Below are 22,398 nucleotides of genomic sequence, written 5' to 3' on the forward strand. Positions count from 1 at the left end.
CATTATGCTTGCATCTTGGTTATAGTAACAGTGTGTATATAATATGATCCTTTGCTGAACTGTCTTTGTTGTTTAAAAATAAAATCCATGGAGGGGCACCTTGGTGGCTCAGTCGGTCAAGCGTCCGACTTTGGTTCGGACTTTGGTTGCTTTAAAATCTCATGGTTTGTGGGTTTTTTTTTTTTTTTTACTTTCTTTCAATGTTTTCATTACTTTTGAGACAGAGAAAGATAGAGCGTGAGCAGGGGAGGGGCAGAGAGAGAGGGAGACACAGAATCCGAAGCAGGCTCCAGGGTCCGAGCTGTCAGCACAGAGCCCCGACGTGGGGCTCGAACCCATGGACCGTGAGATCATGACCTGAGCCGAATTTGGACGCTTAACCGACTGAGCCACCCAGGTGCCCCTGGTTTGTGGGTCTGAGCCCCAGGTTGGACTCTGTGCTACAGCTCAGAGCCTGGATCCCGCTTGGAATTCTATGTCTCCCCCTCTCTCTGCCCCTCTCCCACTCGTGCTGTCTCTCTCAAACATTAAAACATTAAAAATAAATAAATAAAAAATAAAATCGGTGGTATCACAACAACATCTCCGTAATTATCTCCATTAAGGAACACGAGATCCCATCGCTGAGTGAAAAAAAAAGCTGGCACCAACTTAAAGAGAACACAATGGGGGTGTCGCAGTGGGTCCTGCTCTCTCTGGTTCCACCTTCATTCATGCACACCAACCACGGGGCCACAGCGTGGTGGAGCCTGGGGGAGGGCTGACGACCAAGGGCTCCGGACCCCGCGTGAGCAGGCCACGGCACAGCCTGACGCGTGGAGGTCTTGGCAGCTCTCCCTCTCGTTTTGTGCTGTAGTGATTGTCTCCCATCTAAACCACTGTCTCCCGCCAGCAACTGTGCTGCAGGTAACCTTTTCGAGGCAGAAAGGGGCAGTGCAGCACCGTAGTTACCAACGCAAGCTTTAAAATCAGACAGACGTGAGTTCACACTCCCAGCTGCACCACCAGGGCCTCGACACGCTCCTCCGTCAGCTGCAAGCACAGTTTACGTGGCCATCACCTAAACAACCACACTGACTCCCTTGCTGTGTTTGTTCCCCTTCCTCGGTCTTGTATTCTGAAATACACATTGATGGCTGGAGCTCCAGCAACCACCTTAGACCATGAGGTCAACTTAAGAATGGAAGGCTTGTGCAAAGCTGGGAAAACTTAAAAAAAAAAACCACAACAGCGACGAAGTCTGGGACATTAACAAATGTGTGCAACTGCCACACCAGAGCTGAAGGGCCCACTTCTAAATTTCTACTATGAGAAAAAAATAAATAGAAACAACAAACAAATAAGTATATACATTTCCACTAGGAGAGAGAAAGACAAACATCTTGTCTGAGCTGCTGTTATTCACATCTCTATTTTCTGCAGGGGGGCTAAGACCTAAAGAATTTAATAAAACTCTTCTAAGTTTATTTATTTTGAGAGAGAGAGAGAGAGAGAACACGCGCGCATGTGTGTGCACGTGGGTGGGGGAGGGCAGAGAAAGAGGGAGAGAGAGAATCCCAAGCAGGCTCTGTGCTGTGAGCACAGAGCCCAATGTGGAGCTCGATCTCCCAAAACCATGAGATCACGACTTCAGTCGAGACCACGAGGTGGACACTTAACTGACTGCCACCCGGGTACCCCCATAATGTTAATAATCAATTTTAATAATCAAGGTGTCTTTACTACTGAAAAGTGACAAACACCAGCTGGGCCCTCTGCCGGCAAATCGCGCACAGCGCCGTGCCGCGGAAATGGGAAGACGGCGTGAGGCCCGGACTCACACGGGAGCGTGAAACCCAGGAGGGCTCCTCCTGCAGCCCCGAGACCCCGCCTCTCACCTGCACGAAGAAGTAGATGAGGCCCAGCGGCGGGATGATGATGGCAGCGATGGGCGTGGCCAGCAGGATGATGGTGCAGGCGCCGATGACGTTGAACAGGGAGCCCATGAACATCTTGATGACCTGAGGGATCATCGAGTCCACCGTGTCCAGCTCCTTGGAGAAGCGGTTCACCAGGTTCCCGCTGGGGGTCCGCTCGAAGAAGCTCATGGGGGACCGGAGCACGTTCTGGAGCAGGTTCAGGTGCAGGCGGCGGGAAGCGAAGATCCCCCCGATGGACAGCGCCATGGAGTAGCCGAACACGGAGATACCTGCAACGTTCTGGCAGTAAACACCACAGTGGGGCCCGGGCCCGGGGTGGGGGTGAGGACAGGCCATGCAGACGCAACAGGCCTGCACGCTCAGCTTCGAACAAAAACGGCAAAGGTAATGACGAGAGTCGTGGCTGCTGTTTACTGAGGACTCAGTGTCTATTCAACACCGTACAAGAGTTTTACATGTTAATTTTTTAAAAAATTTAAATGTTTGTTTTTCAGAGAGAGAGAGAGAGAGAGAGAGCGAGCACGAGCAGAGACAGAGAGAGACACAGAATCCGAGGCAGGCTCCAGGCTCTGAGCTGTCAGCACAGAACCCGACGTGGGTCTCAAACGCGAAACATGAGATCGTGACCCGAGCCGAAGTCAGATGTTCAACTGATGGAGTCACCCAGGTGCCCCACATGCACCTAATTCTTTTTTTTTTTTATTAAAAAAAAATTTTTTTTTAACGTTTATTTATTTTTGAGACAGAGAGAGACAGAGCATGAACAGGGGTGGAGCAGAGAGAGAGGGAGACACAGAATCTGAAACAGGCTCCAGGCTCTGAGCCGTTAGCACAGAGCCCAACGCGGGGCTTGAACTCATGGACCGTGAGATCATGACCTGAGCCGAAGTCGGACGCCTAACCGACCAAGCCACCCAGGCGCCCCCACATGCACCTAATTCTTAAGACTGACTCTGTATAAATCCTATTAGCACCCATTTTACAGAGAAGGGAGCTCAAGGTCAGACAGGTGAACTCCTCTGCCCTCAATACAGTCAGCCAATCAGCAGCAGAGTCGGGGTTCTGATCCAGGAAGCCTGCTTGCTCCAGGGTCATGCTCTTAATCTGTATGCCACATTCCTCTAGACCAGTGGCATGCAACACAACTTTCTGGAATGATAGAAATGTTCTGGACCTATGCAGTCCAGTGTGGTCACCTCCAGGCACACGTGGCTACTGAGCACTTGAAATGTGGCCAGTGCCACTGAACTGCTGATACTGTTACTGAGGTTTGAGGAACTGCAATTCAAAGAGCCACACTGTGGCCAGCGGCCACCAGAGTGGACAGCTCAGCTCTGGAACAGACACTGCTGCTGTGTGAGGCAGGGAAACATCACACCCACTCTGTGTCCCACCTTCCCTCAAGGACAGTTTGGAGGCCAGTCCCATGCCCAATGACGAGGTGTTAGGGATGAAGAAATCTGGGAAATCCATGTCTACTCTTCTGGTTTTGTTTTTTTTTTTCAAAGCCATCTCCCAGAGACCATGAGACATCTGTGGCTCCTCTGAACAAGCCACAGCGAGACAGCCGTTCTTTGCAAAGAGACTTCATAGGGATGGAGAGGCTTACTCTCGGGAGCAGGGGCTGAAACAAGTGGCTGCAGCCAAGCACTGCCCAACTGTGTCTTTGCCACCTACCAGCTGTGGGACCTTCCCGCAACCTCTAGGCACCGGGGGTCCTCCTCTATAAGATGGCAACAATGATACGTAACCTTGTAGCACTGCTGAATGTGAAGGGCAGTGTGCCGCTGTACAGAAAGTACTCAAATGTATCAAACCTATACTTACGTATCACAGACACTGAACACACGTAGGTAGGGACAGATGCACACTGCTTTTAGGAGTCTAAACACACGGCTCGGTTAGCATAGTGTAGCACAGTGATCAAGAACAGGGGCTCCTGGGCCAGACCACCTCATTCAAAGCCAGCCCTGCCCATGTATTTGCTGTGCAACTTCGGGCAACTTAACCTCACTGGGGCTTAGAGTCTCTATTTCTTTTCTTTTCTCTTTTTTTAAAATTAATTTATCTTTATTTACAAAATTTTTAATGTTTATTTTTGAGAGAGATAGAAAGACAGATGGAGTGCCTGGGTGGATCAGTTGGTCAGGCATCCAACTTCAGTTCAGGTCACGATCTCGTGGTTCATGAGTTCGAGCCCTGCGTCAGGACCTGTGCTGACAGCTGGGAGCCTAGAGCCTGCTTCCAATTCTGTGTGTCATTCCCTCTCTGCCCCTCCCCTGTTTGCACTCTGTGTGTGTGTGTGTGTGTGTGTGTGTGTGTGTGTGTGTATCTCTCTCACAAATAAATAAACATTAAAAAAAAAATTAAAACGAAAAAGAAAAAAAAGAGTGCAAGCAGGGGAGGGGCAAACAGAGAGAGAGGGAGAAACGGAATCTAAAGCAGACTCCAGGCTCCGAGCTGTCAGCATGGAACCTGATGTGGGGCTTGAACTCAAATCACAAGATCATGACCTGAGCCTCAGCCATGAGCCACCCAGGTGCCCCTACTCATTTTTATTTTAGAGAGACAGAGTGTGTGCAAGGAACATGGGCAGAGGGAGAGAGAAAATCCCAAGCTGGCCCCACGCCCAGTGCCGAGCTCAATGTGGAGTGTGATCCCACAAGCCCGGGATCATGACCTGAGCAAAAATCAAGAGTCAGAAGGGCAAGTGACTGAGCCACCCAAGTGCTGCTAGAGTCTCTATTTCTAAAATGTGGAAAATACTAGCTGTGACCTCATGACACCTGCTGCAAAAGCAAAATAAGTTAAAACACCCAAAAATGTTTAGAACGTAACCAGTACCAAGTAAGTGCTCGGTAAGCAACAACTCTTATTATTAACGCTGTTGTGTTTGGGGACCTTTGTGGAACCACAAGAAGGGTACACAGGGTTTCTCAATTTCGTCACTACTGACATTTGAGGCTACATCATTCTCTGTTGTGGGGGCCGGGCTATGCACTGCAGGACATCTAGCGACCCCCCTGACCTCTACAAGGCAGTTGCCCCCCCGGCACTGCGACAGCTCTAAGTACCTCCAGACATTGCTAAATGTCCCCCCAGGGGACAACATTGAGCACCACTAGCATAATCGAGTTCCCACTCTCAGGGAGCAGGTTCAAGTCCACAGGTGAGAGTTTACAGAAGCCCTATCACCCTGACCCAGGAACAAGGGGCAAAGGCCCTTGCTTGCCAAGGCTTGAGGGGGCTGCTGTTCCTCAGCTTTCCTCATCTGTAAAATGGACACATTGAAGTGCTCTTCATCTCCTAGGGCCCCATGAAACAGAGCATTCAAGAAACATTCCCTCTACAAGGTATCTGAGTGTCTACTAAGTGATAGGTACCGGTCATGTGACTTTGGCTTAGTTTGGGGGTCTGCAAAACCCTGACAAATGGGGGACCCAACTGCATAATAAGACATGGAGACATTTCAAGTGGCCAAAATTGGGTGGGCAGAGGAGGATGGGAAGGAGACGGCCCCCACCTTGCAAAATGCCCAGGGCGCCGTAGACGCTCAGCCGGACTTTGGTGTGCTCCTGGGTCCCGTTGACGATGGGGTCATCAGTCCAGAGGCTGAGCCAATAGTTAGAAGCCAGGGCAGCAACGTGGTTGCACAAGAAAAGGAAGATGCTCAGAAAGGAGATGAACAGTCCGATGGCCTTCATGTAGTCCCAGTACACGGACAGCTTGACCTGCAGACCCGGGGACAGAAGGCATTCGGAGGGTGTTCCCACCACACACATCCAAGCTCAGGCACTCCAACAGCACCTGTGTGATCCAGTCCCCCACCCCCACCCCCCCCCCCCCCCCGGTGCTCACGCCCATGGCACAGTCCCCCTTAGTTGATGGATAAAGTCAGCAGGAGAGAAAGTCAAGGTCTCTGCCCTCACGGAGCTGCCAGTCAAGTGGCAAGAGAGACATCCAGCGTCCAGGTGAATGTGTCATTATAGAGAAGGGCCAGAGCAGTGCAGCATTCCCTCAGAGCGTAAAATTGGGCATCACGACCTGACTGAACGGGGAGGTAACCTGACAATCTCCCTGAGGAAATGGTGACCAAGAACGGAAAAAAAAGCATGTAGGGCAGAGGAAGCAGCATGTGCAAAGGCCCTGAGATAGGAAGGAACACAACACGTTTAGGGAACCGAAGGGAGGCATGGGTGGCTAGAACACGGTCGAGCTACAGGACGAGCGGCGGTCACACCACACAGGGCCTGGACGATCCCGTTTAGCATTCGGAGCTTTAGTCCAGGCCCATCGGGAAGGTGTGACCTGTGGCCTAGCAACCGAGAGACCAAGTGTACCTCCCCCCCCCCGTTTCCTCTCAACGCGTTGGTTCCACTGGCTCCTGGATGGTCACTGCTGGCTTAGTCTGTTCCTCGGCTCCAAAGGGCAACCAAGGACTTCTCCCACTCCTCCCTTCCCTGTGGAGCCCAGGAGCAGGGCTACATGATTCTGTGTAGTTGTTCAAAGGGGGGCCTGAACACCAGAGACAGGGGCAGCCTGCTTTGGGCCAGCCCTAGGCCCAATGTGCCCGGCTCGGTTTCCACAAACGCCAGGTATCCGTCCTTGTGTGGGTGTGCCCATGGTCGCTTCAAGCTCTCATGTGCTGAATTTGGGGTCATAAAAACCACTGATGTGAATAACAGTCGGGCTGAAAGGTTAACAGGTGAAAGCCCGGAGGTCTCACGTGTAACTGAGTGCTTCTTTTTGACTTTTATTTTGTCCTGTTTTTCCAACTGAAATGGGGGGTGGGGGGGGTGGGGGGGCTGTTCCAGAATTACCACGTTTTTGTCACCGTTTGGCTTTGTCACACAGCCAAGCAGCCTGCTGCTGATCCCGGAATTACACTGCGGGACTTGGGGACCTCCCCAGCAGCAGCAGAGCACGGTGGGCGTGGGAGTCCAAGACTTCCGAGCGAGCTTGCTGAGCCCAGCTCCACTCCCAGTCGAGCTCCGGCAAGTCACAAGCCCCCTGCTCTGTTTTCCTGGCGTATAAAAGGCAGGTAATACCGGGCGGTGTGGGATTAAATAAGCACTAAGTGGGCCCGGCATTCCTTCTCCGGTCTTTGATTTGGGGTCACTCCCCTGGCTCCCCAGAGGACCAGCGAGAACAGGAGGGAGGATACACTACAGCCACCTCCACCCCTGACCAAGGCTGCGATGAGAAGAGGAGAGAAGAAGCCTGAAACGGAGGATTCCAGGAGCTTCCGGATGCATCCAGGTAGATCTCAGAGAACGGTGTCCTGACCTCGCTGGTTCCTGAACCACCCCACATGGGGTGTGTACTTCTTATTTTAAAAATTCCATTCCCCTTTTTTTAAAAAACATACCACATGTATTTTTAAAAATAAACTCTGGATCGTTACCATAAATGGAAGATTATTGACACACGCCCAAAACAGGGGAGCATAAAACACATACAAGAAAACAAGGGCCTGAAACCAATTTTCCCTGGGACAACAAGACGTCAGCGCCTGTCAGTGCTACAGACTTGAATGTTTGTGTCCCTCCAAGTTTGGATGTTGAGATCCTAACCCCGAGGGAGATGGTATGAAGAGGTGGGGCTCTGGGGAAGCGGTCGGATCCTCAGGACGGAACCCTCACAACGGGGTTAGTGCCTTTAGAGGAGTGGCTCCACAGAGCAGACGGCTGTCTGCGAACCAAGAAGCAAGCCCTCTCTAGAAACGCCTGCTGGTACCTTGGTCTTTGGCTCGCCAGCCTCCCGAAGTGCTAGCAATAAAGGCAGGTTGCTTCTAAGCCACCCAGCCTATGGTTTTCTGTGACAGCCGCTCACCAGACTAATCAGGCATAAAAGATAAACGAGCATCTAACTCAGACTTTCTAGGTAATCATCAGGGTTAAAACAGAAATCAAAGACTCGCATTACGCAACGCGACAGAGATGTTATCTCAGAGGCAACCTTACCTTGTACACAACTTCCCACACGTGGGAAGGCAGGATTTAGAGCACCCAGGTCACCTACAGAAAGCCCCCAGCTGCTCAAAGGAGGTGGTGGTCCGTAGAGCAGAGGCTACAAACGTCAACCCTGGAGTCTGGCTGCCAGGGTTCAAATCCTAGCTCTGCCGTCCCCTGGCTGCGACCTTGGGTAAGTCATTTAGGCTCTCGGGTCCCCGTTTCCAGCACTGGGATATGGCACTTTTATAGGCTTGTTGAGGGGCAAGACACCAGCGAACATAAACAAGGCGTTCTGCACAGGGCCCCGCAAGCAGGGACGCCAGCCACAGTCCTCACCTGCCCCGTTTGAGCCTTGTCTGCCTCCACCAGCTTCCACGCGTCCTCGTCCTGGGCTCCAGCTTTCTGCGGCTCGGCGGTGCTCGTGTGGTGGCGGCTAACGTCCCCGCTGTAGGAGGAAGAGTTGCTCAGCTGTCTGGGGAAAGCAGGGCACACGGGCGTCAACCAAACGGGAGCCTCGGGGACAGAGGCAAGCCCAGCAGAGCATCAAGCTAGTTCAATCCTCTGATTTCACAGCCGTGACCCAGGGAGGGGACCTGCGACACAGGACCCCACGGAGAAGATGTTCCCTCACGCAGGCAGTGCTCAAGAAGCATCTCTGGCCTGCCGGTGGTCGTCATCAGCTTTAAACACCACGATACACTATCACCGATCGTGTGGCCCAAAGCCCTCTTTAGAGCCTTCCCCGAGGTAGCCCCACCCCCTGGGAACTTGTCACCCTGGAGAATGATGCAGGCGTGCGTGGGCATATGCACAAGAATGCCCTCTTGAGCCATGGCTCAGTCCCACACGGGCAAAGGGATGGGATGTGACTTCCATCCTGGTTGGGGACTCTCCCCACTGCCTTCTTGGTTTGCAGGCATTCATGAAGCCTGCAAGCTCCTCAGGCCAGCTGGGAGTGGAAGGGGCTCCAGTTAGAAACTGAGGACAGTGATCCGGACCCTGAGGAACTGATTCCTGCCAACACTCATGTGAGCTTCGTAGTGGATCCTTCCCCAGCCGAACCTTCAGATGAGACCCCAGCCTGCCAGGAACCTCAGATGTGGCTCGTGTGAGGCCCTGAATGGACGAAGCGGCTCAGCCGTGCCCAGATCTTCCAAAGCCACAGAAACTAGGAGATGACAAGCCAGTAAGTTTGAGGTCATCTGTTACAAAGGAACTGTTAGGCCCAGTGTCCCTGACGCTTCTGCTCAGTCCGCTCATGGTTCTCCCTGGCAAGCCCCCCACCATCACCACCTGTAGGTCCCAGGACCACCTCGAGGTGCTGCCTTATGTCGGTTTTCTCAGCAAATTCTCCAATCGCAGCAACCATGATCGACTGATCATGTGCCTGAATCCCGGCAGTGCCCCCACAGCCCCGGGGTGAGGCTCAGTTCTACGTGCCTTACACACATGTAGCTAGCTCACTGCCTTGACGGGTGCACCAACAGAGCAGGAATATTTCCACCTGTCCCGTACAACAAAAATCAGGAGTCTAGGGGGCTACTGTGTGCAGTGTTGATGGGAGGAGCTACTCACGCCAATTTCCTTCCCAGCCCAGTGTCTGTGGAATCCACCCCCACCCGGAGCAAGATAACTGCAGGCAGCCCCAGCTCACCCAGTTATAAGTGAGTGCTGTTTACTGGATGCTGATGGAGCAAGGTGCTGTGCTGAGTACTTCTCAGGCACTACACGGTGTCCGTCTCACTACAGCCAGCCCCCTGCAGTAGGTACACCGCAGACCCTATCTGACACATAAGAAAACTGAGGCACAGAGAGGTTAAGCAAGCAGGCTCACGGAATGCTGCTCCTCCAAATCCCAAACCATCTAGCTGAAAACAACCTCCTTTAAAGCAGCAAAGCCTAGACCTTTGGAGCACTGGCTCAGAGACCAGGATTGGGTTCGAATCCAAGCTCAGTTTCGGGGCACCTGGGTGGCTCAGTCAGGTAAGCATCTGACTTTGGCTCAGGTCATGATGTCACAGTTCGTGGGTTCAAGCCCCACGTCGGGCTCTGTGCTGGCAGCTCAGAGCCTGGAGCCTGCTTTGGATTCTGTGTCCCTCCCTCTCTCTCTCTCTCTCTCTCTCTCTCTCTCTCTCTGCCCCTCCCCCGCTTGTGCTCTGTCTCTCCCTCTCAAAAATAAATGTTAAAAAAAAAAAAAGTTCACTTTCTCTCCAGCTGCATGACTTAGGGAGAGTGCTCAGTTTGCTCATCTATAAAATGGGAAGGTAAGATTTCAACAGACCATACAGGGCTGGTGCCATGACTGGCTCCTAATGGTGGATTGAACATCGTGGTCGCTACGTGTGACCATTTTGATTCAAATACTGGCTCTTACAGCCTGACCAGTCCAAGCCCCTTTGAACGACTTGAGCCAAGATCGATATCATGTGGGGAACCTGAGTGTCCCAAGTGCAGACAGATGGTTAAATCTGGAAGCCTGTGTGAGAGGTGTGATCTGGTGAACAGTGCCAGGTGAGGTCTCCTAATGATTTGGGAAAGGAGGCAGAAAGCCCACATCTTCTAAGACCTCGGGGAGCTGAAGGCCTGGTCTCGGTAGGTCAGACAGGCTGCCGGCACTCCCATCCCTCTTGGCTCCCAACCCAGGCAGGTGGCAGAGACAGGGCGCCTGGAGAATCCGGAGGAACGGGTCCGCCCGTACCCCCTACCTCTGCAGCTGCTTCCCCGCGACGTCCGTCACCAGCATGCCATTCTCCATCTGCTTCGTCTCCTTCCGGGGACTACTGATGCCTGTTAACCCGGGCAGAAGACAGGAGAGAGGGAAATCGTGATATCAGGAGCTGGACACCAAGACCCAGGACATTGAGGAAAACCCATCACTTGAACGCAGATAACCTGACCCCCAGGAAGCTCAGAAAGCAGGAGCTGCTTTGCTGAGGCCACAGACAGTCTCCCGGCGCAGGTGTGGGAGATACGTGTTGCTGGCTGGCTCCCTTGGGCCACAGGTGACGGCCTGCGACCACCTAGAGGGCCCCGCAGGGGAGGGTGCCCTGTGCCGGCAGCAATAGGTATAATGCAGTGCAGCTAACAGCGTCTCAGCTGCATGAAGCTTAGTCCAAGGGGCCAGGAAGCAAGGAGCCTCGTGGGGAACGGGGCACAGCTCACGGGTCCCTAAGCATCCCGAGCAAGGCGTGTACTCAAATAACAACCAGTTTTGACGAGAGCATCAGCCAACAGGAGGAGTCCGGGAAGGCACTCCAGCCGCACCTCCCAGGGCCAGTTTTCAGTTGCCAGATCGTGGGGAGGTCCAGACGTCTAGGGTAGAGGGTGCCTGGAGCAGTGCCTTTTCCCCCACAGTGACGAACTTCCCTGACGACTGGTGGAGCCACCGTGAGAAATACCAGCCAGGCATGTGCCCCCGTCCCAGGAGTCACACCCTCAGCATCCACACTCATCACCGTAACCTCGACGGCAGTGGCTCACATTTATTAAATAGGTGGTGGCCGCTGTGCTGACATACGGTATCTGCCTTCATTCTCCCGACCCCTCGGTCTTATGTTATTATCACCCCCGCTCTGCACTCAACTCTGCATGCGGCTCCCAGGACAAAGAGAGAGCGTACAAGAGAGACGCACAGTGTAGGACTCCAAAGGGCTGGCCCGGAAGAGGAGGGGAGGGCATGCGGGGGAGATGTTACTAAAGGGACAAATACGCAGCCAGCAAGGGCAGGGCGACCCTGGGAACATGCTGATGGGACGTGAAGTGGCGCAGAATGCAAAAAGGCAGGCTCTTTCAGATGAGACACTGCAGAGCGGGGCAGGCAACCATTCCTGGGTTGGGGGCAGGGAGCTCTGAGCTGGTGATTCTCCATCTTGGCTGTGAAGGATGCACCCCCCTGGGGATGCCCCCTGCCCAGGTTCGGTCCCTGCAATGACGGCATGCAGGGAGGCCAGGCGCCCATTCTGAGTGAGAGCACAGTCAGGAATGAAGCGTTCTCTTATTTCCCAGCTGTGTGGGCTAGGGAAGCAATAAACCTCCTTGAGCCTCAACTTCCACATCTGCAAAGCGGGAGTCACAGCTACCTTTGTAAGCGGGAGGATGGATGAGGCCGTGCACGGGGCTTGGTAAGGGAAAGTACCACGGTGGTACTTAGCAGCACTCACGCCTAGAAACACGTTCTGTAGATAATTACGGGGTGCAGCCAAGATTGACAATCACTGCTTTATACGTTTCTTTTTTTTTTTTTTTAACATTTATTTATTTTTGAGACAGAGAGAGACAGAGCATGAACGGGGGAGGGGCAGAGAGAGAGGGAGACACAGAATCGGAAACAGGCTCCAGGCTCTGAGCCATCAGCCCAGAGCCTGACACGGGGCTCGAACTCACGGACCGCGAGATTGTGACCTGGCTGAAGTCGGACGCTTAACCGACTGCGCCACCCAGGCGCCCCCCAGGAAATAGCTTCTTTTTTTTTTTTTTTTTTTTTAATTTTTTTTTTCAACGTTTATTTTATTTTTGGGACAGAGAGAGACAGAGCATGAATGGGGGAGGGACAGAGAGAGAGGGAGACACAGAATCGGAAGCAGGCTCCAGGCTCCGGTCCATCAGCCCAGAGCCTGACACGGGGCTTGAACTCACGGACCGTAAGATCGTGACCTGAGCTGAAGTTGGACGCTCAACTGACTGAGCCACCCAGGCGCCCCTATACGTTTCTTTTTAATGCAGCATCTTTCTTATTTTTTTTTTTAATTAAAAAAGAAACTACATCACAGAGAAGAATGATAACAAGGATTTTCCATGCAGGCAAGGACAGCCACATATGTGCCCGGCACTGGAGGCCCCGGCCTGGCCTTGACCGTCTTTCTTTGCGCAGGGACAGGGATGCCCGAAAGCACGCCCAGAGACACCTGCGCTGTGGCAAGGGCTTCAGAGAGCCCCACTCTCAGGGCCGCACAGGCTGCCCTGTGCAAGCTTCAGCCTCCCATTCTGCTCCTCACCCAGTATGAGCCATAAGGTCTGGATGGGAGACCTCACAGTGGCCTCCCATGACCCCCTTTCTCAACCCAATTAGCCCACAGGTTGATACAGCAGCTGGGGCAGCTGGAAAACTCTCCACCGAAAGGAGACAGACTGAGAGTCCTAGGGGGGCAACATGAACATGGGTCGATCCACCACTCCGTCTTCCTTCTTTGCAAGGCGTCAGCCCCTCCCTCTTCCTACAGTCTCTTCCTACAGGCAGGCCACGGGGGCTCTGCCCAAGGGCAGAAGCTTAGTCCAAGGAACCCCTTCCCCATGACTTTGAACTATCAGTGACCCGACCAGGACTAAAGACAGCTTGGGTTGATCTGTCCTAAAGGAACAGGATTCCCGGAGTTCCTACTTCCTGAGTCTTGCTCATTTGGTTTGGCCTTTGATTTCTGAGCTACCCGGTTCTCTTCCTTGTTTCAGCAGCCGGAGTCGGCTTCTGTGGCTTACGGAAGAGCCCTTACGTCTGGACCCTTAAGACATATTGCTGTTTAAGGAAGGCAGGAGCGATGGGTCCACTCCAGTGGCTGGTGATGCCTTTACCTCGCCAGAGGGAGCCAGCACAGCCTTCCCAGCTGTAATTCTGCTAACAGACAGCCCTCCTCTGGGCGCCCACAGACACCTGCAGTTACTCCATCAGGCATCTCCCGGCTCTGCCTTGGGTTGCCTAGGTCCTGCCCATGCCCAGCAAGTAAGGATGGGATCATAATAACCACACTGTGGCCATTCACTGTCCATCCACTACGTGCCAAGCATTTTGTAGACAAGATCTCCTTCAAGACATGCTCATATCATGGTCATCTGACCTACATGGCAGTCAGGCTTAACCAAGGCCACCAAGCTGATGAGTAGATCTGGGGATTCAGACTACATCCCCAAGGGTCCACCAGAAAGCCTGGCACATAGTAGGTGTCCAATAAAGGTCTGCAGACCGTCAAGGGCCTCTCTCCAAGCACACAGCTACAGGACCAGTGCCTGGAGTGGGGGCACCTGGGTGGCTCAGTCAGTTGAAAGCCTGACTCCTGATTTTAGCTCAGGTAATGATCCCAGGGTCAGGGGATCGAGCCCCACGTTGGGCTTGGCACTGACCGTGGAGCCTGCTTAAGATTCTCTCTCTCCACTTGCCCCTCTTTCCATCTCGCACTCTAAAAAAAAATAAAAATAAAAATAAAAAAATAAATGTCCAGAGGGGATGGGTGGATGTTATCTCCTAAGGATGAGGGGCAAAGCTATTCAAGGGGCCTGCTGCACCTGTGCCTCAGTGGCCCCATCCCACATGTAACGGGTAGATCCCTGACAAGCACACTGCACGGGGCCAGCCCTTTCCCTAAAAGTTATAACCATGTCAAACATAAAAAGATCTAGAAAAATGCAAGCCAACCCTCTGTCTGCACTGGTCACAGTGTAACAGCTGGGTGGGGTGGGTGTGGCAGCTGGGGGACCGCACACAGGCCTCCACTCTATCACACGTTTCAGGTAAGAAAAACGACTTGTGGCAAGGGAGTCATTTCCCCCAAATTCACACAGGTGGCAGGACTGCCGTTTGACGCTGGGCCATCAGGCGCCAGGGCCTGGGCTTCCTGCGCAGGCCCTCAAAAACCAAGGGGCCATTTAAAATTATTTTCTTACTTGCTTACTTAGCCCACAGCCCTCGGTTCCTCGAGGTCGGACGCTGCTCACAACAGGGGTCTGGGCCACAAGGAAGCTTACTCTGAACCAGCTACAGAAGGAGCCAAGAAAAGGGGAAGAGAAGGTGACTTGGCTCAGATTTCATCTTGGTCCCCCCCCCAGCCCCCCAGGCTCACCTCCATCACTGCGGTTAGCACCACCACGTCGTTGATTATTTGGTGTTTGTTTCCACCATCCAACTGTGAGCTCTTGAAAACAGAGAGGAGGTCTTTTCCACTACTCTATTCCCATCATCAGGCACATTGGATGGCCACATAGGGTGTAACAGACCGTGCACTGCTCAATCCAAGAGGCACCATTCTACACAGTGGCTCAAGTACTGGGTGTCCCCATGGCACACACCAAGCGCTCTGTACACACCTGACACGCAGATGGACAGATTAACACATCAATGGCCAAGTGAAGCAGAGATGACCTTCCAGGGCCAGAATGGGCACCCCATTGGCCACCATGATGCCATCTCACATCCCACACCCACAAAGCTGGTTGCTTTCTTCTAATTTTTTTTTTTAATGTTTATTTTTGAGAGACAGAGACAGAGCATGAGCAGGGGAGGGGCAGAGAGAGGGGGAGACCAAGAATCTGAAGCAGGCTCCAGGCTCTGAGCTGTCAGCACGGAGCCTGATGCGGGGCTCGAACCCATGAACCACGAGATCATGACGTGAGCTAAACTCGGATGCTCAACCGACTAAGCCACCCAGGCGCCCCGTAAAGCTGATTTCTAAACCAACCCTGGAGACATGGGTAAAATCAACGCATATTTTCGTCTAATCTGGGATCTTTATACAGCTGTGTTAATGTTCAAAGCTTACATAGGATGTGCCTTCAACAATCAAGGCATCATGCAACCATTTGCTTATTTGACACATTATACTGAGCGTCTACTGTGTGCCAGGCACTGTTCCCAGTCCTGGGGATATACAAGTGACCAAAAAGCCCTCATGGAGCTTAAATTCCAAGGGAAAGGGAAAGGGAAAGGGAAAGGGAAAGGGAAAGAGAGACAGAGAGATAATACACGAAGTAACAGATCTAGACTTGGCTGTCAGGCAGTGGTTAGTACCAGAAAGAAAACTAAAGCAGAGAAAGTGGAAAATGAAAGGGGGGAGTAGGGGGTGCTATAAAACAGCAAGAGTTTTTTTTTTCAGCAAAGGCACCAAACTTCTACTCCAATACATGTTCTTCCAGTGCTTCCAGGTACCAGGTAAGGGGCTGTCCCTTACCCTTGGGGTGTAAGGGTCCCTGCCCTTGGACCTCCTAAGTGCCCTTGCCTGGGCTCCGTGTCCAGCCAGCCACTGGCCCTCAAAACCAGCACCTCGGAGCTCTGTTGTTTATTCTCAAGAAGGTTCTGGAACTCTGCCTGGGCACGGGCCAGCAGGCAAACCTCCCTCAAGGGAAGAATCCCAAGTCGCTGCGTTACAGTCAACGCTTCGTTTTTGACCAAAAACGGAATTGACCGGCTGCATCGCCTGGCCCAATCCACCAGCCTAGGCCCAGAAAGTTCTTCGTACTCAGGAGGAAGAAATATGGCTACTGAGAACAGCCTAAAGGAATGTGCCATCTGGATGCTGGACTCTCCAGCAGCTGGTCGGTGTTTATGAGAGACTTTTGCAATATGGGGCGGTGCTTATGACCCACTGTTACCACTGTTAAGGAAAGAAAGAAAGGAGACCTGATGGCTGAATGCACAGAGGGCACTCCTCTGCTCGGGAGTAAGGCCGAGGCAAGACAGACACAGACAAACACTCTGGCAGGTGGGTGAGTGGATGGACATTCTTTTTCCTGGTTTTGTGGGTTTTTCTGCAGCTTCCAGCTGTCTAAAATGAGCACATATTGATTCCCTAATCAGTAAAAAAAAAGAAAAAGAAAAAAAAGAAACTGTCAGCAAAAATCTGAAAAACAGAAAAAATTAGACATGAGGTTGAGATGTAGTAAGGTTCTGAAAAGTGGGAGAAAGGTGTTTCTCCCAAGATGACAGGAAAGAACCTGGGGAGCGTGGAGTCAGAGCATATGCTCTATTTTCTGGGGGGGGAGGGTGTGGGGGGAGAGTGCTGTGCATTGTAGGATGCTTAGCAGCGTCTCTGGTCTCCACCCTCTGTGTTAGCACTGCCCTCCTCCATCCCAGTTGTCACAACCAAAAAAGTCTCCAGACACTGCCAAGTATCCTGGGAGGCACAGATGTTCCCCCGCTAAAAACCACTGCTGTAAATTTTAGGGCAGTCTTCCTAATAAAGACACCAGAGTACATAGGAAGGTTCTTTACCTTCCGCATACCTTCCGCATACAAAGGTTAATGAGTCAGTTTGTAACTCTCTTTGCCAAGGGGAGGGGAGGGGAGGGGAGGGGAGGGGAGGGAAAGGGAAGGGAAGGGAAGGGAAAGGAAAAGAAAAGGAAAAGAAAAGAGAAGAGAAGAGAAGAGAAGAGAAGAGAAGAGAAGAGAAGAGAGAAAAGAAAAGAAAAGAAAAGAAAAGAAAAGAAAAGAAAAGAAAAGAAAAGAAAAGAAAAGAAAAGAAAAGAAAAAGGAAAAAAAAGTTTCCTATAAATCAGTGTAATAAATCCCTGCCAGGACTGGTCAGTATCTTCTCTTCCTAAGCCTACTTCCTGTTACCTCTACTATTCCCTACCCCCCTGGGAAAGAATCCCCCCAAACCAACCACTCTCCCCCTTCAGCCTGGGTGTTCTAAAAAAGATCTGAGTAATCCAACAAGGGAAAAAAAAGTTTCCCTTTAGGGGAAGCCAAAAATGTGGCTCAAACAAATTCAGGGTCATTGGCTCTTGGAAACCTGCCACAGCTGAGCAATATCGGACCCCGATGCCAAGCTGCAGTGCCGGGGGCCCCTCAGAGAGAGGGAGAAAGTGAAGATGCCGCCCAGTGTGAGTTCAGACCCACAGGGCTGAAGACTTCTGGGGGAGGCTGTACGGCTAAATTGGGAAAATGACCCTGCAGTGGTGCAAGGGTGGCATTTTCATTGCCAAATTAAGTGCTGACGTGGCCAAAGGAAAAAAGAAAAAAAAAAAAAAAAAAAGTAATTGGCAGTATTCCGTGTTCTGCACCAAATGCTTTGGATCTGTTGGCGGTGGTGGAAGAAGGGGAGTGAAAAAACCCATCTGTGGTCAGCAGAGTTTAAGGATGCTCCCTGTGCACCTGGATACAAAGGAGGGCGACCTCGTTCGGGGGAAAAAGATTCAGTAAAAGGCACACGTGTCACCTGAGAGAGCATACAGGGTTGTTTTCACCTGAAGGAAGCTGGACTGTGACGTACAGGGGCTGTGGGGTTGTCTCATCCAGCACGTGGCAGTGGCATGACAATCAGAGGAAGGCAACTCTGAAGCAGGAGGGAAGCAGGCTAGACTTAAGACAGAACTTTCCGGCCCCAAGAGCAGAGACACGTAGAAACTCATTCCCACCAGGAATGATAAATTGGAGGCATTTCTTGCCTCACGCTTGCAAAAGGAAACACTTTTAATACCAAGAGGGTTCAGAGCAGCACAATTTGTAACAGCCAAAACATGGAAACAACTCGACCTGTCATCACCTGACTGAATAAACAAAATGGGGTGTGTATTACCCAGCCACAGAAAGGTTATCAAGTAGAGACATGTGCTATCACACGGGTGAGCCACAGAAACATCACAGGAAGCGAAAGAAACCAGCTCACTAAGGACCACACGGTCTAGAATTCCATTTACATGAGATGCCCAGAACAGACAAATCTAGGGGCAGAAAGATGAGCAGGTGCCAGGGACCTAGGGGGCTGGGAGAAAATGGGGAGTGATTGCTAATGGCCACGAGGTTTTCTGGAGGGGTGACCGGAATGTTCTAAAGTTGGTTTTGGTGATGGCTGCCCAACTCTCGACGTGCTAAACATCACTACACTGTATGCTTTAAATGGGAGGATCGTATACTATGCCAACTGTATCTCAATAAAACGTGACAAACCACTGGGGCTCCTGAAGCACACTAATGCAGAGGCAATGGATGAGCCCTGACCCCAGGCAGACACATAAAGCACCAAGGGAAGGAACAGACGACTGAAACTTAGGCCAGACTTGAGGTCCCACCCCTGCCTAGCAGCCACTGTGTGTCCTTGGCCAAGTTGCTGCCCCTCTCTGGATGCCCGCTGCATTGAGACCAAACCCCAAACTCCTCACCCTGAAAGGCCATCTCCCACCACTGTCCCTTCACCCACCATGGTCTGGCCACCCCGGCCTCCTTTCCGTTCCCTGTGTCAGCACACTGTTCCCCGGATTTTCTCCTTGCTGGCAACCTTCCATGCCAAGGTCACCTCCTCAGAAAGGGTGTCTCTGACCAGGTGTCATCCGTATCTCTCCCCAGCTCATCATCCTGTGTGGGTTTTTTTTCTTCATAGCACTTAACGCTCTAGGAAACCATTTATTTCTTGATTTGTGTTTTGCCCTTTTCTCCCAACAGATTCCAAGCTCCATGAGGATAGGGATCTGTTTAGATGCCATTCACTTCTGTCTCCCCAAAACCTAGAACAGTGTTGTTCTAGGAATTCCTGAATTCCTAGCCCCCAGGAGCTCCGAACGTGACTGTATTTGGAGACAAGTTATCTGCAGGTGTAATGAGTTGGGGTGAGGTCATTAGGGTGGGCCCTAATCCCATATAACTGGTGTCATTACAAAAAGGGGAAATTGAGAGGCAGAAACACGCCAGGTTTCTGTGTGAAAGACGGAGGCAGATGTGGGGGTGAAGCATCCATAAGCCACTGGCCGCCAGCAGCTCTCCAGAAGACAGGGGAGGGGTGGAACAGCCCTCCCTCAGAGCCTCGGAAAGAATCAGTCCGGTGAACACCTCGGTATTTGGCTTCCATTCTCCCAAACTGTGAGAGATTAAATTTCTGTTGCTTAAGCCACTCAGCCTGTGGCACTTTGTCAAGGAAGCGCTAGGGAGTTAATACAAGCACTCAACACATAGTAGTAGATGCTTAATAAAAATCTGCTGAATGACTACCTCGATGAACAGTAGACAGCTCTTTCTTAGGGACCGGCCCCATTCACAGCTACAGGAACCCGGCCGTCCCTGACACAGAAGGGACAAGTTTCCCTAAACCTCACTTTCCTCACCAGTGAACCGGGAATAACAATTCTACTCCCTCATGAGTCGATGGAAGGGGTCAACAAGGGAACTCCGGCAGAGAACAGGGGCCCCGGGAAGCCCTCAGCAAGCAGCGGCTGTGTCTTAGATCCGTATCACAGACGTTCCGAGAACAAAAGCACCCGTGCAAATTGCCCAACGAGGCAGTCCCGCAGCCCTGCCCCTGTGGACAGTCTATCTGAGGCCTCCCTGGGGACAAAGCACATAAAGAACGTGCCCCGGAGGCTGGGGGAGTCTGTAATTTGCTCCTGGAGATGGGAGATCAGGGCCGGAAGAGCAATCTCTCGTTTTCATTCTTAGCAATCGCCGCGAGCCAAGGAGCAAAGGTGTCAGATGACCTCTTCCCTCTCTGTGGGGTCAGAGCTTCAAGCAGAGAGGGGAGGAGAGGAGCCTCTGAGATGCCAGTCTGAGTGATGAAACACAGGGCAGCCTGAAGGCGGCAAACCAATCCCCTGAAATTTAAGCCAACAGAGAGGAGAGGACAGATTCTTAGAAGTCTCACCACAGAAGCCTTCAAATAAGGACAGGGTGAGGTTCCAGCTTTCGGAGTCCTGGCCCGAGAGGACACAGTGGGTGCGGCAGGTGGGAAGGGGGCAGGTCTGCACTGACCTGGCAGGTGCCAAGGGCATGGGGTGAAGAGATGGGCACTCTTCCCGGGGCGGGTAATGACAACAGTTGTCATGGCCCGAACACTGTGTGCCAGGCACTACGCCCAAGGCTCTATGGAATTCAGCACATGAAATCTCCACCGAGTGCCAGAAGACTGTTCTGTTATTATCAGTGGGGAAACTGAGGCTCAGAAGGGTTTGGGGGACCCTAGTAAGAGGGGCAGTGGGGGGGACCTGGGTGGTTCAGTCGGTTAAGCATCCCACTTCGGCTCGAGTCATGATCTCATGGTTCATGGGTTCGAGCTCCACGTCGGGCTCTGTGCTGACAGCTCGGAGCCTGGAGCCTGCTTTGGATTCTGTGTCTCCCTCTCTCTCTGCCCCCACCCTCTCTCTTTCAAAAATAAACATTAAAAAAAAAAAAAGAGGGGCAATGGGACTCAAACCGAGGTCTTGCCAACCAGCAGCCTACAACCCCCACGACCCTCACATCTGTTCTAGATTATGCCATACAAAGTCACTGCTTCCCACAGCCTCTTGAGAACCTCACCACCGTCCCTGTGCCTGCCGAGAGAACACTTAAGCTCGGCCCAGAGCCACATCGCAGGAAAGTAGCAGGACTTGGGCCCAGATCTGCTGCCCCGCCGCAAAGCGCTAGCACCCCCTCTCAATGCGGCCCCCAAAGCATTGGGACCCTGAAGAGGCTGGCCCGCTGCCGACAGGCCACCGCGGAGGGGGTGTGGGGGAACCTCCGGGAGGCAGCGGGGGCCCAGCGAGGCACCCCGCGCACCCTACCGTCATCCTGCTCGGACTGTTCCTGCTCGGTGCTGGCGTACGTGCGCAGGAACTCGGCGAAGGCCCCGTCCCGGGCCAGCAGCTCCTGGTAGGAGCCCATCTCGGAGATCTTGCCTCCGGTCATGACGATGATGACATCCACCTGGGGCAGGTAGCTGATACTGTGTGTGACCAGGAGCCGTGTCTGCGGGCAGAGCGGGGACCCGCGAGTCAGCGCCCGGGCATGAGCGCAATTCCCCCACGCCTAGCGGCCAAGCTCGAGTCTGAGCGCTGGGGACGCCCCCATCTATGGGTGCCTCCCTTCAACACTCACCTGCCAGGAGCTGGGGGGCCGCAGGGAGGGAAACAGATCCCAGCCCCACACTCCAGGGTCGGGGGAGAAAGGACCAATACAAGCGCAACACGGCGGGTGCTGGGGGGGTATGAGACCGAGGGTGGAAGGTTGCAATTTTAACAAGGGTGATGGGGAAGCCTATCTGTGAACAGAAATCTGAAGGATGAGAGGGAGGCAGGGAGGGTACCATGCATGTGTCCAAGAACAGAAAAATGACACAGATACAAAGCAATCTGTGTGCCGTGGCATAATTTTCTTTTCAGGTAATCCCCCACCTCCCAAAAGACACTACAAAACTCCTACGTCTGTATATATTTTATCCAGTTAAGTCAAGGTTTGGAAGGACGTTCATCAAACGACACGAGTCGGCAAACTTTTTCTTAAAGGGCCAAATGGTAAATACTTTTGGCTTTATGGATCCTCTGGTTGCTATAGCAACCGGTGGTGAAGTTGCCACAGCGTGAAGGTGGTTGTACATACGATGGAAAAAGATGGTCTGTGACCCAATAAATATATATTATATAAATAAAATATGTACATGTATTATATATAAATATAAAAATATATTTAAACTCAATGCAATTTGCATATGTCACAAATTTTTTTTTCCCCCTCCAGATTTTTTCCAACCGCTTCAGAAATGTAAAGACCAGTCTTAGCCAGTCTTAGCTCAAGGGTGGTACAGAAACAGACAGCAAGCGGCCTGGTGACACCTGTCTCCTGAGACAGGGCCTAGGGCGCAGGACAAAGGAGGGCCATTTTTTTTTTTTTTTTTTTTGCTTTACGTATAACTCTTACACTCTTTTAGATTTTTGATAACGAAATTTTTTAAATTGAAAATTATGTTTATCCAGAATTTTTATGGTGTGTACAGGATGATGCTTATAATAGGTTAAGTGGCTTGAGGTCCATTATGTACACACATGACATGATAACCTATTTATAAGGCTTGAAATAAAAAAAT

General features: G+C 52.0%; 1 protein-coding gene across 4 annotated transcripts in view; it reads right to left on the reverse strand.

Moving 5' to 3' along the window:
* ABCC1 (ATP binding cassette subfamily C member 1 (ABCC1 blood group)) overlaps window positions 1-22,398 on the reverse strand; it is a 141,926-nt gene that overhangs the window by 14,644 nt on the left and 104,884 nt on the right. For 3 of the 4 annotated variants that reach the window (XM_086692998.1, XM_086693001.1, XM_086693000.1), the window contains 5 exons: window positions 21,101-21,284; window positions 10,579-10,660; window positions 8,210-8,345; window positions 5,443-5,650; window positions 1,878-2,188 (listed from right to left, as the gene is read on the reverse strand). In XM_086692998.1, coding sequence (XP_086549124.1) covers window positions 1,878-2,188; window positions 5,443-5,650; window positions 8,210-8,345; window positions 10,579-10,660; window positions 21,101-21,284 — 921 coding nt within the window. The remainder of the gene's footprint in view (window positions 1-1,877; window positions 2,189-5,442; window positions 5,651-8,209; window positions 8,346-10,578; window positions 10,661-21,100; window positions 21,285-22,398) is intronic. The other variant, XM_086692999.1, reaches the window with a different exon arrangement.

This window comes from Puma concolor, chromosome E3 (genome assembly GCF_028749965.1).
Source record: "Puma concolor isolate L17-30 chromosome E3, mPumCon1.1.hap2, whole genome shotgun sequence".
In the NCBI taxonomy this organism is placed as follows: domain Eukaryota; kingdom Metazoa; phylum Chordata; class Mammalia; order Carnivora; family Felidae; genus Puma; species Puma concolor.